The following is a 15,200-nucleotide window of genomic DNA, read 5'->3' as shown; positions in this document are numbered from 1 at the left end:
TTTACAATTTTTTTGAAAAAACACTATAGTATTTTTTGTAATATTTTATATATGAGATAAAAAGATGGTTGGATTGATAACAAATATAATTTAGAAATCAAATAATTTTTTTAGACCAAAAAGAGGACATGTAAGCAAAGCCCCTAACACTATAAAGCTTTAACTAATATTTTTTATACAAATAAACCATATTATTGGTAACTTGAAAAGATATACTGTTTACTAAAATAAAAAAGATATAACCTAAGTTATTAGTTGTGGTTGTAAGAAGTGCCAAATCACTAATGAAATAAAAAACTATTGAATTCGGAATTCAAGTAATAACAAAAAAAAAATACTAAAAAAACTAAAGAAAGAACGAAAAGAAAGAGAGAGAGAGAGAGAAGCCCAACGCGATCAACAGCCCATAACCCGCGACGTTGATCATTTCCCTTCCCATTGACTCACGACTTCTCAGGTCGTCTCCACTATAAAAACGGCACTAGTCTGGAAGTTGCCCTGCTCTCACCCTCACTTTCTTCCCCTCGAACATCTCCCCAAATCTTCCGTCTTCCTTTTTCTTCAGCAAGCCCTAACGCTAAAAGAATTAGCTCCCCCAATTTTCTAATCAATCGAACCAATGGATCTCCTCATCCTCATCGTCTAAAATTCTCACTCTCTCCTGTTCTTGTTTTTTCTCGGTAAAATTTTCCTGAAAAAATATCCTCGGAGCCGTAATTTTTAACGCGTCCGGCTCGCGTTGCTGTCAGATTTAGGTAACTTTTTGAAGCTTTCGCTCGTTTTATGTCCATGTATATGTGTGTGTGTACGCTGAGGTCCGTGTTTATATCTATGTTTATGCTTGAATTCTTTTGATTTGTGGATTGTAGGTTACCCAGGGTAATGTTCATTGATTTTTGTACAAGTGATTTCTTCGGTAGCATGTAGAAAATTAGGTTTTTCCGATATGATGCGTTTTGTGCAAATTCCTTTTACGATATGCTGATGTTGGCAGCTTTTTCTTGTTTTATTCCTTTGGCCGTTAAATGGAATGGTTTGTTAGCACGAAGGTGCCGATAACTTAAATCAGAAGCTGTTCTGTATGGAAGAACGTTGTAGTTGCTTGATATTTTCTTTCATCTTTTGGACCTAAAATTGTGAGCTTGTCTGTTTTTAGCCATAGATTTGCGTGATTTGTATACAGGTGACTGAATTTATGCTTGTCTATGAAGCCATAAATATTGTTCAATTTTTTTCGGAAGAAACCGTTAGTATACAAGATTAGCACTTTTGAATTGTTAGAAGGTTGTAGTAAATTATTGTAATATTAAATTTGGCAGATTTTGGGTATTATTCTCAAGTTTCATAAATGCAGCAGAGTTTATGCATGCGCCAATTTAGTTCTTCTGCTATTATCATAACCAAAAGATTTGCTACAATATGCTCTGGCTGAGTGTGAGGGGTAGGAAGGGATAAAAAATTGCCAGTTGCCACTCCTATGAAATCAACCCCAAATTCCTAGAGGTTACCCTGTTTTCTAGTAATAGAGGTTATTCTGTTTTCTAGTAATGTGGTTAGGTTTCTGAGGTTGTTTGGCAGGTTTATTTGCCCGTTGCTTGGACCCACTGGATGCAGTCTTTGTCCTTGTTTTCCCCTTAGACCTCACTGGGTAATTTAATTGAAGGTCGGGGCTAGAGAGTATGTTAGTACTATAGAGACTTCAAAAAATTTTAACTTTTTGTATGTCCAATTCTTGTTTACAAACAATTATTTCTGATCTGATTAGCTAGCTCTGTGCTTGTATTGCATTATCTGCCTGTTCATCTTGCTCATGTCCTGTAAGAAATTCAGTAAACATCTGTTGCAGATTGGTTGGGAGTGATTTTTCATGTTAAGTAGCCATTAGTTCCAGGATTTCTTGTGTTGGTCCTTGCATCCGATTCTGGCTATCATTTTTTGAATAGCTTAAATTTTGATGCCTGACCTTGATTCTGATGGTCTTGCATGTCCTTTATCTGTTTGATTGCAGATTTACTCGAAAGCTTTGTTTGTGGATTAAATGGCTTCTTTGGATATGTCACTGGATGATATGATAAAGAACAGGCGTAATAATGAGAGAGGCAGAGGGCAAGGTAGGGCCCGTCGTGGTAGAGGAACAGGAGGGTCTTTTAGAGGTGGAAGGACAACTGGGGCTCCTCGCAGGGGCCCACTTGGTGTAAATACTCGGCCATCAGCTTACACTATTGCCAAGGCAAGCTAGATTCTATGGATGTCTTATGCTTTTCCTAGACAGATCTGATATGCTTTAAGAACCAAACACGAAGGTTCTCTAATTTTGCTTTAGAAATTCAATGTGAGAAGTTCTGTGACATTATTGGCCCAAGAAGAAGTTCCATTTTGGTTGAGCTGTAAAAAGTTGTTGTATAATAGTGCCCCCTTGCTGCATCCTCAGTCTCTCCATTCGTGGACTATTGTTCAAGGACATTGGAAGGGATTTTTTTGACAAAAGAGAAGATTTTTGGTGGCGTTATTGTTGCATAATGCTATTTGACATTGATGCCTCATGCAGGCAAAATTGAACTTCTTTCTGCTGGTCTCATTAAGCCTAATGCTACTTGTTAGCACCTTATTTTGCGGAGCTCCATTAATTGAAAATTAGCAGCTTTCTCCATGTTAATATCTCTTAACAACTAGGGGGTCAAAAATACTTTGCCATAGCTAAATCCTTTCCATATAAGTAGCAATAGTTTCTTAACTGGTTGATTAGAAGTGGAGTAAAGATGGATCTTTTTGCTATATCTGGAAATACTTCGTGGGCGAGATATTCAGTTGCCTGTCTCAGTTCAGTCATCTTTGCGAAGGTGTTATGATGGCTTCCTTCCCTGAACTTCAGAACTGGAGCTCTCACCTTTTGCATGGAACCAGTGGATGTGCTGTGGGTCAAGTCTTCGACTCCCATCTACACATAGTTTTCATTGTTTCTCCTTGGTATCTGATTCTTTTGTTGTTTGATTATGTCAAAGTGACTGATACTACTAGTGCCAGAATGTGATATCTGATTTACTCTTGAAGAAAGGTGAATTATGTTACGGTTTGGTAGTATGCTGACATTTGTTTTTCCTATCCCAATTACTTTTGGGCATCAGTCCTTCCGCAGAACCAAGAATCTGCCATGGCAGAGTGGTTTGTTTGAAGAAAGTCTCAAAGCTGCAGGTTTGTCGGGTTTGGACAATGGCACGAAGTTATATGTTTCTAATTTGGATGTTGGAGTGACCAATGAAGATATAAGGGTATAGCCTGCACATCTTTTTCACAGTATAAACCTCTTTTGCAAGGATAATGTTTTGAAGATTTCTTGGAATGACTTGCAACACAGGAACTCTTCTCTGAGATTGGAGAATTGATACGATATGCAATTCATTATGACAAAACTGGTCGTCCAAGTGTAAGTTTTTGTGTTCCAGGAAATTTGTGATTGTTCAGTTGGTAGCTATAAATTTTATGTTGTTATGGTGTATATTTTGTGTTTGCAATGCATTACTGTTGTAGTTGTTTTGTTTTGTTTCTCCATTGATCTTACTTGTCTAACTGATTGGAAAGTGATGACAGAGTCATAGAGAAGCCAAATTATGTTTTTTAGTTGGATAGGTATTTATGAGTGGTGATTCATGTTTTTATTCTTGCTAATGTTAGGGAACATTTATTTCAACAAACTGGTCTAATTGACTAGTGCATCTTTAGTTTGTATTTTTGCTGAATGTTTTTAATGTAACTAAAATTGTTACACAGTTTCAATTTAGGTTCATGAAATTTGTAGCAAAGTGTTTTAACATCTTCGACTTCAATTGTTTTTAATTCTGGTTATGTCCATTGACAATTACAATTTTCTTTGGAAATCCATTGTTTTGTGGAGATGGTCCTAATCTTTTGAAGCAGGATGATTTCTTTGACCATATTTTTCCTAGTAGTACTAATGTTTCTTTGAAATTAAAGTGTGTTTTTTCATGAAATCTTGCATCGATAGTTTATCACTTGGAAGTTTGTTATTTGCAGTCTGTTACGTGTGCTGTGTGTAATACTGAAAAGAGTTTAGGTTCAAATGAGTGACACATGTATAATTGCATTTTTTTACACATGTATAATTGCATTTTTTTTTGTGATGTCCGTGCCTCCCCCCCCCCTCCTCCTCCTCCTCCTCCTCCTGCTCCTCCTCCTCTTCCAGGGGCGATCTTTATGACTCAAGGTTAGCTAAGTTTATTGTTGAGATTTGTAGCATAGACTTTTGCTTTTGTGATTCTGATTCTCACATTGTAGCCTTCTGCATTTATGCCTTAGTTATGTGTAGTGCAGTTCTTTTTTTTTTTTTATCACCTTTACAGACTGATGCGTTACATGTGTATTGTTCCTTGAGTTTTATTTAGGTGAATCACTATATTCATTTTTTGGGTTAGTTTTTGGCTTTTACATTTCACTTTCCTAATTAGTGAGTCCCATAAATCGTGTCGATATTTATGCAGGGTTCAGCTGAAGTCCTGTTTGCTCGAAGGAGTGATGCATTTCAGGCACTTAAGAGATACAACAATGTGCAATTGGATGGCAAGCCTATGAAGATTGAAATAGTTGGTACCAATGCTGAGGTTCCTGTCTCTGCTCGTGTAAATGTGGTTGGAGGGTCCAATGGGAGGCGGCGGACAGTTGTTGTGACGTAAGTGAATACTTTTTATTTTTGGTTCCACTTTCTGTCATTCTCTCTACTTCATTTGTGGTGCATGTTGCTGATTTTAATCGATTCAATGATGTCCAACAGAGTGAGATGCTTAGCTTGAGGAATGCTTTGAAAATTTACATTTTAAGTTAGTCTTTCTACTTAAGACTGAGTTTATTCTTATATGTTCATGAGCCTTTAATACAATATTTTGCACACTGTATGATAAGTGGCACTTAGGCCATATGTTGGGCGTATTCAGATCAAATTTTAATTAGTTATTGGCATTACTGAGCTCAAATCAATGTTTTTTCTTCGTTTGGCTTAATTAGCACATCACTAATGAGACTTGGGATCATGCAGGCCAGGACCTGGACGCACTAGAGGCCCCACTGCTGTTACTCGTGGTGCAGGGTAAGTGCTTATGGAAATGCTTGGTTCATGTTATTTGTCTTTTTACTGCATATTGGTGGTTGCTTGGACCTGCCTTGAGCCAACCATTTTCATCAATCTTGTATTGTTGGAATTTCATTTTCAAAAGTACCTACCAAAATAAAAGGTCACCTGCTATTTCATGTCGTTCAATTCTGTGTAGTATTTGGTCTATTCTGGTTTTTTTGTTGTTGTTTGTATTTGTACAAGTCAATAACTGATGGTCCCTCTTTATTGCATTCCTGATTTCCAGACTTAAATTTCGTCTGGTCCATTTACAGCCTGCTTTGTGTTGTTCTAGGCAAAGGGGTCGTGGCGGTATGAGGGGTGGCCGTGGCCGTGGTGGTGGGCGTGGGCGTGGACGAGGTCGTGGCGGCGGCAGCGGTGGTGGTGGCGGTGGTGGTGGTGGTGGTGGTGGTGGGGGCCGTGGGATAAAGAAAGCTCTGGACAAATCAGCTGATCAACTTGACAAAGAGCTGGATGAGTATCATGCCATGCAATCTTAATTGACCCATGTGCTCTGTTATGCAATGGAAAATCGCTAGTGATAAATTGCAGTTGTATGAAGTTTGATGCTGAGTGCTTGTTAAGTATTTTGATGCATTAGGACAACTTCATGCTCGGTGTTATGTACTTTGCAGTGACTCGATAAAGTTGGCTAGTGTTTAGATTCTAAGTGGCTAGGTTTCTATTCTTGCCTTTGATCACCTTCTTTCACTTTTAGAATGTTGTGTTAAAATAGTTATATCCTGCGGAAAATATCTTTTCCTTTTCTTGACCTCGGCAAGTGCATCCACATTATTTGTGGTACCGTCAGAGTTTGCAGTTTAGCTAAATGAATACTTGAGAGTAGGAATATTTTATTTTAGCCTTTGGCAATTTGCGAATAGATACACATGGTAATATGCTGCAACCAACGTGTTCAAAATCAAAATCAAGCAGCTTTGTGAATGTGAAGAATTTCCTGATCTCAAATAAACCCTGCTTGTACGGCTGTACTTGATCGTTTGGTTAAAGATGAGGATTCGAGGGTATAATGTTAGTTTTCTGTATGTCCCTGCTTTACATCCTTGTACAACTCCCACAGCCAATTAGATCACAACGGATGGAACTACTTTAATTACCCCAGCAGCAGGTAGATGAAAATTTGTGAAGAGTAAACCACAATCTACTCTCCGTTCAGTATAGGATTCTGATGATATGGTAACAAATGAACAAAATGCGCAACGCTTGAGGGATTTAATAAATTTTTTTCCCCTCACTTGTTTTTGCTGTTGAAGAGGGGAAATATTGTGCATTCCCATTTTATACAAGAAAAAAAAAAAAGAAGAAGACTATAGAGAGCATTGCCGCGTATGAAGCACGAGTGACACCAAGGAAAATTTTCACCTGAACAAAAATAAACTCCCAAAAACTCAGGAGTGGACCAGAGTAGCCAGTTATATAGGACGAGCCGCATCTCGCTTTAATAGTAACTGTCTGGACTCATCCTTCTGGAAAAGCATCCGGGCTAGGTCATCCCAGTTAGTTCTTGCACCCGAGGACTTTGATCTTGCTTTCGATGCACTTCTGTCCTCCTTGCCTACATCCTCACATGGTTCTGTACTTTTCTCCCCTGATGATTCTCCTTCCTCAATTTTGGGGACCGCATGAGGGACGTTCAAGCTGACAGCTCTTTCCAGTGCATCCTTGTGTTCTTGTTCTAGAGTTTGCAACCTTTCAATCTTTGGTATTTGTGGTGCAGTTGTAACCGTCTCTGTACATTCTTTCAGTCTCTACCAAGAGAAAATATACTAACTCAGTACGTAAACCAGCAAAAATATGGCAAAAGCCATCATGAGTGAGGACTTTAAAAGGTTCAATTTGCTTAAATGAGGTGATATTCTACATGCTTGGTTCATTCAGTGACTTGGAGATGACAGGACATTGAAAAGGATAAGAATACACGGCCAATCTCACATTAAGAAGAGAAGACAAGCATAATGAAACCTAACTGCAGACTATACAAACAACAAAACCCAGAAACTTGGTTGCCGATTATTGGTTGACTGGTGAAAATACTATATAAGGTATACGTATGGCAATTTCCAGGTGTCAGACTAATACTGAATAATGTCCACGATTAAACATTGATATGTGATTTTGACTGCACCTTTACCACTACTTTTTAGCAGTCAGGAAGCAACAATGAAAAACGAAGGAAACGCTTATCATGACTGCAGGTGAGGAAAGAATTAACCCAAAGCAAAAAAAAAACCATAGGGAAGAGAACTCTGGATCTGGTTTTAACTTACATCCAAGGCCTTTTCTGCTTCTCTTTCTATCCAAACGATTGCATGATCTGATGTAGCATTGCATGACAAGACAATATGTTCAAATCTTCCCTCAACAGGAATAGCAGTTCTGACTTCTGGAGGATACCTTCCACATCTGTAAATAACACGGCAAAAGACATGTCAGGAACACTACTTGAAAATAGGAACAGAGAAATAAATCAAAATCTGACTGCCGGGGAACAAGTAACTCTTTAAGATATGCATGGTTCTAACCAAAAGATTTGTGTATGCTTCATACTGCAGTTGTCTCCTTCAGATTTTCGATAGCATAAGTTGTCATAGTCCAGACTAACATCAGAAGACAATAACGAACAAAAGGTTTTATATTTTTAAAGAGATTGCTTTGTCTATCAAAAGCAGCATTTTGGCAATTTTCTTTTGAGGTGGGCAGGAGGGATGGAGGCAATTACATATTTACATCCTTTTTAAGTTTTTGCAATTGATTGACATGAACATTGTTTGAAATTCCTGAACATAGAACATGCAATATGCAGCTAAATTTGTTTAAGGAAAATATCTCCAGTTCTCCAAAAGTTCAAATATCAACTTACCTGCAAAATTTTCTCTCTACAATGTGATACATGCGACCAGGTGCATACAACCTCCTTGGATCTCTGAGCTTTCTACCTTCTGGAATGAAGGTATCTCTCAAGCATATAAGAAACATCAAGCAGGGCAAACTGTCCAAAGGATCAAGGCCTGGTATAAGGGATAATAATAACAATTCACTCCTATGACAATAAATCAAAACAGTGAAAGAACTTAAAGGTTTTCTGCATCCTCCAAAAGGTGATAAAGAAACTAACCAGAAGATAGATCTAAATATATCTTCCAACGGGGTGGGTGTTCTTGGTAAGAAATCATCCTGAAAAAGTCAAATGAGATACAGTATAATTAATTCTGTATGCATTCACCTTCATTTCTGCCTAGAGAGCAAAGTCTGACACACTCAGAAGTGCGCTTAAGCTATGCATATCTTTGCATCCTTACACACATAACAGCATGAACAATCATAACTAGACATGCCTGTGAATACATCCAAAAAATGAATGGATAAATTAGCAGTTACATCATGTTATGTGCTTCAAGGTTGGAAGCTAGGAGCATGGCTACCAAAGAAGACAGATTAAGACTAGAGGGAACAATCGGAGGATGATGTCTTTTCTATATATAGAAAACAAGGCCTATTCTTATCTTTGATCCTCAAACAAAACAATAAGCATATATTGCATTATGTTTTGAAATTATGAGAATTCCAGTAAGCTCGAGTCAATAGTGATGAACAAAGAATTTAGCTTGAATGCAACTGAACGTAATTTATCAGGTGGTAAATATAACAAGAGAGAAGATTGGTGGCTGTTATAAGATATAAATGGCTTAACAATGTAAAATAATAGAAGCCATTCTAGGAAGATAATTTGGAACATATACACGATTTTGTTTAAGCAGGCATTAAAAATTCAAGTTTTCATCACCCTTATAAGTTATAATAAATATTTCTTCTTTTCTTCTGCTTGGGGTGTTGTATTTCATTTGGTTTATTATTGTGTCATAAATCCGAGACAGTTCACTCCTTAAATTTACTGTCAAAGGTATTGCATCTAATGTGATTCCCTTTTTAGCATTCAAAGCTGCTTAAAAAATTACACATACTTCCAAAACAATATCATTACCCAAAACCGACAATACATCTGAATGAGTCAGCTCTCACCTGCAACACCACGGAGTGTATAACATCAGCATACTTCACAGCCAAATTCAGTGACATACATCTAGCAGGTGCCACAGCATAACAGCTGACAAGGCTCCGTGGAATTCCCCCTAATCTGTTTCTATGATTCACCACAATCACAGTCAACAGAGCGGCAACTCCAGACCCCAAAGAATGCCCTGCAAAAACCAGCTTATAACTCTTCCCGTTTTCCTCCCAAACCCTTTTTAAAGTCTCAGATTCCTGGTTCAACAGCCAAATTGCTGACATCAATAGCCCATGATGCACATAACCCCCATCAAACATCTGCATTCCTAGCCTATTATCGAGCAACATCTTATAATCACTCTCTTTAACTAAATTTAGCCCCCGAATCGCTAACACAATTTCGCTATGGTCATGATCAAGATAAATGATATAAGGCGGGGCATTGCCTTGGGTTTGCTCATAGGTGACTCTCTTAATAACCCAATCTGGGTTTAGTCGATATCCGCCAGGAGGGGGGTACTTGGGGTTCCTGAGGTCCGGCTCATAGACAGCTAGGACTATTCTGCAGATTCTAGGAACGGGTTCAAATTCCTCAGCAGTGGCAATTGGCCAAGTAGTGCTATCATAGGAACCAATGTAAGTACAACGCTTCCAACCCCACCTCAAACATCCTACTAAAAAAAAACACCCCACCCCACAAGAAACCGACATCGATAATTTGGGATTTTGACACAAGGATTGTTGGAGAATTTCAGTGTAGTTAACAAAATACAAAAATACATATCAATTGAGCCTAACACCAGAAAACTGCTCCACCCCACAAGCAACTACATCAAAAAAGTTGGGATTTTTGGCAAGAGGGCCGGTGGAAAAGTTGAAAGTTAGTCACCGAAGTATCAGTAACTCCATCGAATTTGATCATATATAGCATCCACAGATACAAAGCTGGCTGTTTGACACAATGAGCAAACAGTATTGTCCTAACAGGAAAAGAATCAAATACTCGAGAGACAAACCGAAAACAGTTAATAAAAAGGATAGGAAGAGCTTAATTTTTATGCGTCAGTGAACAAGAAGTTTAATGGCTGGGCATGTGAGGAAATAGCTGGAAGGGAAAAAGGGCGCGGGAAAATGGTGTAGGGGGCACGTGGGGCAGCGGTAGATTAGTGCGTTTTCTTCTCACTTTAGTGCGTGTGTTTTGTGTGTGAATCGCGGTGGCGTAGAGGCGGAGGGAGTTTTGGAGGGTGCTGGTTGTGGAAACAAATAAAAACAAAATTGGGTATCAAATCGGCGGCTTTGAGTTGGCCAGAATTATGGGTTGGGTTTGAAGATGCAAAATTGGCACTGAGAATATGGGGTGGGTGCAGCTTATTAATTGCAAGAGATCGGAAAAGTTTTATGCTGGCACTTGTCTTAGGTGGTAAGGAAGCTTTAATATTAGTTTCCTTTATCAGAGGGGTACTTGCTAGAAATCACAGTGCAGTTGGTGATTAGTGGAGAAGTTAGAGGTAAATTACAAACTTACGGAGAATGACAGAGGGTTTTTATAATTTTTTTCTTTTGGAGAATGACAGGTTACTTAACAAGGACTCAAAATCATACTAATTCATTATGAAGAAAGAACAAGTTTTTAATTTTATAATTCATTCAGAGTTCAGACCGCGTGGCTTCTACATGAATTGACCAGCTGGCCGTGTTTATTGAGGGACTTGTCTTGTTCTTGAAATTTCTTGACTGCGCAATTGGGAAGAAATGAAGCAGCAGTAGTAGTAGTTTATTACTATTAACTTCAGACCTGAATGATTCTTGGTTCAATGTATAGGGGCTTTGCCTGAAATTTCTGCATTATGTTTCTGGAATTTTTGATGCTGAAATTGGGACTTGAATGATTCTTTGTTCCGTGTAAAGGGGCTATGCTTGAAATTTTTGCTTTCTACTTTCTTTCTGGGAACCTTTTTATTGCAAAGGATTTCAATTTAAGGGAAAAGGGGCAAAAACAAAAAGGAAGAGACAAATTTTTGCTTTCTGTTGAAAAAGGGAAAAACAAAAAACACCAAGGAAAAAAAACTAGAAACAAATGATACCTCCCAGCTATACCACAAGGTATATATTTCATCTCTTAAAATTGAAAGAGAGAGTGAAAAAAAAAAAGAGAGAAAAAAAAAAAAAAAAAAGAGGACTTGTTGGCATTTCCTCGCTCGGATGAAGAATCCTTAATTTCTAGAATAATCAACAAGAAGAAAAATGAATTTGCTTCTACATTTCCTTAATGGTCACGTATTTTTAGATTTCCCACTATATAAAAGGCATATTCTTCACCTAAGCCACCTTTCATTTGAACTTTTCCAGCAAAAGCTAATACACAAGTTTGACACGTCGAGGATTCTGGACTCTGGAGGATGGTGATGGAACTAAAAGCGTCTCGATTCTTTATGCCCACCAAAATGGGACGAACGGGGAATAGAATTTCCGAGTGTATTTTAGTACTACTACATCTTTTGTATCTGTCCCAGTCTCTTCCTCCCTACCAAAAACGATGATAGTTTCCGTAGCTTCACATGTTTGTTACATTTGAGGTCATTCAAAATTGCAGGAATTAGATTTTCAAATTCTACGGCGTGTTTCCTAGAACGACATTTCATTGCCAATAATTCATGATTCTTGCTAATGTTCAGATTGCCATTTCTTCCCGAAAATTTTTACATTTTTCGTGAATTCGTTTCTTAATCGTCATTTTATCTCATCGTTATCACAACTTTTTACAAAAAGTCCAAAAAATAGTAATGTACTTAATCTATCTAAGAAATGTAGCAAAAGCGCCAACCATGTTAAGGGCTAAATCAGTAACACCAATACTTCTACAGGGTAGCTCGGCCAGTCATTTAGTCCTCTTTAAAGCATTGACCAGTGCTCGAATCCCATGGTTACCGTGCTTGGAATGGGTTAGGGCATCCTCTCCTGGGTCGTAGGGGAATTAGTTGGATCAAAGGCCCGAATACCCCCTGTGTCATTAAAAAAAAAAAAAAAAGAGTAATACCAACACTTTTTCCTAATAGTAATATTCCATTGTCCCGATAGATGACTTTCAACTTCTGGCATTTGTTTTGGAAATAGACTCTAAAACCTTCCAAAAGGCCATGATTGAAACTATGAACAAGCAAAATACCGTGTCTTCATAGAATATTGCATCATCAAATTGTGCAGGTCAAATCAGTGGACATGGACACGAGCATCTTGATGAATGGCTTGTGCTGCTGTCTACTTCAGGCATCAGATACTTCTAGCCACAAGATAGGTGCACTCAATCATGCATTATAAACACAGGAAAATTGAGTTTCATCAAATGTATTAACTGTTACTAGCTAATCGGTTTTCAAGATTTGGTTCTGGTTCTGCAGGTAGCTTTCACTTGCATTTCGTCTACAAACAAGACTAAGAGAAAATATGATAACATACCACAGACAAAGAATGAGAACAACTATCCAGAGAACTAGTCTTATTTAGTGACAATTGCATCTGTGCGAAGTATTAATTCGCATTTTAAGGTTTTGATAAAGTATTCAAAGCATCTTCATCCTCATCCTGACAGTCCTTTATCTCTATATTTGTCTCCTCCAAGGATTCTTCTTCCTCCGTAGTTGTCACAGCATCAAGTATGTTCATACTGATAGCTCTTTCCAGTGCATCCTTGTGTTCTTCTTCAATAGTCTGCAACCTGTCACATTTTGGGACCTTTGGTGCGGTTGTAGTGGTCTCATCGCCACTCTCTTTCAGTATCTGAAAGTGAAATTGTGTCTACAAATAAGGAAATCTAATGCATTTTCTTCTTTTTATCAGCAGCAGTAATCATAGTCTGTTAATTATTATGACATTCAGTACGGGATTAAGACTTATTGAGGTAGATTCTCGACCCTCGTTCCCCGTCCCCCTCTCCACAATATAAAGAATTGCTGGGCAGTAGCTAGGAATATGATGAAACCTCAAAGAAACAAAGAAAAAGGTCCAATGACATTCCTACGTACTTGCAATGCCTTCTCTGTTTCATTTGTTATCTGAATGATTGCATGGTCTGATGTAGCATTGCAAGACAGCACAATGTGTTCAAATCTTCCATCTACAGGAATGGCCGTTCTAACTTCTGGGGGGTACCTTCCGCACCTGTGGACATAAAATAGTAAAATACCACCATAAGAATTTGGCAAGTATTACATTATCTGTTTTCTTCTAGAAGAACAAAGAAAAAATTTTCGGTTGACTGAATTTCTTGCTTATATTTCATGCTCAAATTGTTCTGGAGTAAAAATAATAGTCGGATATCACTCCATTGTGCCTTCCAACTAATCGTCAGTGGCCATACCTTGAAAAACCTGCCAATCATTTCAGTGTTTGCATGCTTCTGAATCTTTCTTTAAGGAAACATTGCTCTCTTTTTGAAAGCAGAATACTATCGACTCATAAAAGTATGAGAGACTAGGTTACAATCACAAGAAGACTTGAGCTAAAATTTGTGTACCAAATCCTGCCGAAGTAATTTGATCAAGATTACTGATAAAACATCAACGGGTGGCATATCACTAGGAGTAGAACACTGCACAAGTAAGAATTTTGACTTCACCTGCAAAACTTTCTCTCCACAATGTGATATATTCGACCAGGTGCATACAATCTTCTTGGATCTTTAAGCTTCCTATCCTCTGGCATAAAGGTATCGCTCAAGCACAGACAAAACATCAGACATGGCAAGCTGTTGAAACTTGAATGTGTCAAGCCCTGATTTGAAGCTGATAGTTGTAATATTTCACTCTTGTACATGGTAAAATATTGAAGGACACTTCCAAATGAGAAATGTGCAATACGTCTAACTAATGTCATGAATTAGTGACAACTAACCAGAAGATGGATTTAGCTATATCTTCCAGTGGGGTAGGAGTTCTAGGCAAGAAATCATCCTGGAAAATATCAAGTATAGACTGTCATGGAATAGTTAATTCATCCAAGTTAACTCCCAGATAAGAATCTGTAGATAACAATAAAAAGGTATGGCTCAATCTTTTATACAGCTCAATAACAACAGTGTATTCTTGTAATGCCGAGACATGCAACTCATAATTTGGTCTTGAAACTCACCTGCAAGACAATGGAATGTATAACATTGGCATACTTCACTGCCAAGTTCAGTGACATACACCGTGCAGGTGCCACTGCAAAACACCTAATATTGCTCCGCGGAATCCCCCCTATTTGATCCCCATGATTCACTGCAATTACTGTCAGCAGAGCAGCAATGCCAGCTCCCAATGAGTGGCCAGCAAAAACCATATTGTAGTTCTTCCCACTTTCCATCCAAAGCATCTTTAAAGTCTCAGACTCTCGACTCAGGATCCAAGTTGCTGACTTCAATAGACCATGATGCACGTAGCCTCCATCAAACATCTGCTTCCCCAGATTATTATCCCAAAGTATCTTATAATGGCTCTCTTTATACAAGTTAAGGCCACGAATTGCTAGAACAATTTCGCGGTTCTCGTGATCAGAGTAAATAATGTAAGGTGGTGAATGGCCTTGTGTTTCTTCATAGGTTACACGTTTGAGGATGTTGTCATAATTAACCCGATAATGGTTGGATGGAGGGTACTGAGGATGGTCAGGGTCGGGCTCATACACTGCAAGGATTACGCGGCAGATTCTGTGGATAGGTTCAAATTCTTCCATGGTGGCGATAGGCCATGCCTCGCTATCATCTGAACCAATGTAGGAGCACCGTTTCCACGCCCAGCGGATGCATCCAATGACTACTACACATCCCACCCCACAAGCAATTGACATTTATATGCTACAATCTTACAATATGCAGAATTCTGAATTTTCTTGTTAACAAACTGAGAATGCCAGGAAAACAATTATACACATTGCCGGTTGGATATAATGAAATGATCTGTGACTTGTCTGCATTTTCAAAAATTGAAAAAAGAAAAGGGCTATGCTAATGGAAAACACTTTGCAACTGTACTGGAAGATCAGATGGAAGGTGGTGGAGATCAGTTGCCGA

At 38.3% G+C, this 15,200-nt stretch overlaps 3 protein-coding genes across 3 annotated transcripts; 1 reads left to right on the top strand and 2 right to left on the bottom strand.

Moving 5' to 3' along the window:
* The first annotated feature begins 466 nt into the window (after nt 1–466).
* Nucleotides 467–5,894, top strand: LOC140010490 (THO complex subunit 4D-like). The gene is made up of 7 exons (XM_072057698.1): nt 467–755; nt 2,009–2,230; nt 3,126–3,269; nt 3,356–3,424; nt 4,497–4,684; nt 5,048–5,098; nt 5,418–5,894. Exons 2-7 carry the CDS (start codon nt 2,039–2,041, stop codon nt 5,620–5,622), a joined length of 849 nt encoding a protein of 282 aa, XP_071913799.1. The 5' UTR covers nt 467–755; nt 2,009–2,038; the 3' UTR covers nt 5,623–5,894.
* A 433-nt stretch (nt 5,895–6,327) lies between these two features.
* LOC140010489 (uncharacterized) lies at nt 6,328–10,727 on the bottom strand. The gene is made up of 5 exons (XM_072057697.1): nt 9,164–10,727; nt 8,259–8,317; nt 8,004–8,132; nt 7,411–7,546; nt 6,328–6,891 (listed from the first exon to the last, which is right to left on the bottom strand). Exons 1-5 carry the CDS (start codon nt 9,860–9,862, stop codon nt 6,556–6,558), a joined length of 1,359 nt encoding a protein of 452 aa, XP_071913798.1. The 5' UTR covers nt 9,863–10,727; the 3' UTR covers nt 6,328–6,555.
* A 1,577-nt stretch (nt 10,728–12,304) lies between these two features.
* LOC140010462 (uncharacterized) lies at nt 12,305–15,200 on the bottom strand. Its single transcript, XM_072057539.1, has 5 exons — nt 14,279–15,200; nt 14,042–14,100; nt 13,767–13,895; nt 13,174–13,309; nt 12,305–12,928 (listed from the first exon to the last, which is right to left on the bottom strand). The coding sequence occupies exons 1-5, from the start codon at nt 14,975–14,977 to the stop codon at nt 12,692–12,694; spliced, it is 1,260 nt and encodes a 419-aa protein (XP_071913640.1). The 5' UTR covers nt 14,978–15,200; the 3' UTR covers nt 12,305–12,691.

Source organism: Coffea arabica, chromosome 7c (assembly GCF_036785885.1).
Source record: "Coffea arabica cultivar ET-39 chromosome 7c, Coffea Arabica ET-39 HiFi, whole genome shotgun sequence".
NCBI classification, from domain to species: Eukaryota; Viridiplantae; Streptophyta; class Magnoliopsida; order Gentianales; family Rubiaceae; genus Coffea; species Coffea arabica.
Note: the sequence above shows the minus strand (reverse complement) of the source record. Positions and strands in the feature narration are given on the sequence as shown.

Excerpts from the sequence above, each read along its gene's own strand:
- LOC140010490 (XM_072057698.1), top strand. The coding sequence starts at position 2,039 with ATGGCTTCTTTGGATATGTCACTGGATGATATGATAAAGAACAGGCGT. Across the intron at positions 3,425-4,496 it reads ACAAAACTGGTCGTCCAAGT|GGTTCAGCTGAAGTCCTGTT; the intron begins GTAAGTTTTTGT and ends ATATTTATGCAG. Across the intron at positions 4,685-5,047 it reads CGGCGGACAGTTGTTGTGAC|GCCAGGACCTGGACGCACTA; the intron begins GTAAGTGAATAC and ends GGGATCATGCAG.
- LOC140010489 (XM_072057697.1), bottom strand. The coding sequence starts at position 9,862 with ATGTCGGTTTCTTGTGGGGTGGGGTGTTTTTTTTTAGTAGGATGTTTG. Across the intron at positions 8,318-9,163 it reads TACACTCCGTGGTGTTGCAG|GATGATTTCTTACCAAGAAC; the intron begins GTGAGAGCTGAC and ends TGACTTTTTCAG. Across the intron at positions 7,547-8,003 it reads GTAGAGAGAAAATTTTGCAG|ATGTGGAAGGTATCCTCCAG; the intron begins GTAAGTTGATAT and ends TGTTATTTACAG.
- LOC140010462 (XM_072057539.1), bottom strand. The coding sequence starts at position 14,977 with ATGTCAATTGCTTGTGGGGTGGGATGTGTAGTAGTCATTGGATGCATC. Across the intron at positions 13,896-14,041 it reads ATAGCTAAATCCATCTTCTG|CTTGCCATGTCTGATGTTTT; the intron begins GTTAGTTGTCAC and ends AAGTTTCAACAG. Across the intron at positions 12,929-13,173 it reads AAACAGAGAAGGCATTGCAA|ATACTGAAAGAGAGTGGCGA; the intron begins GTACGTAGGAAT and ends TTTCACTTTCAG.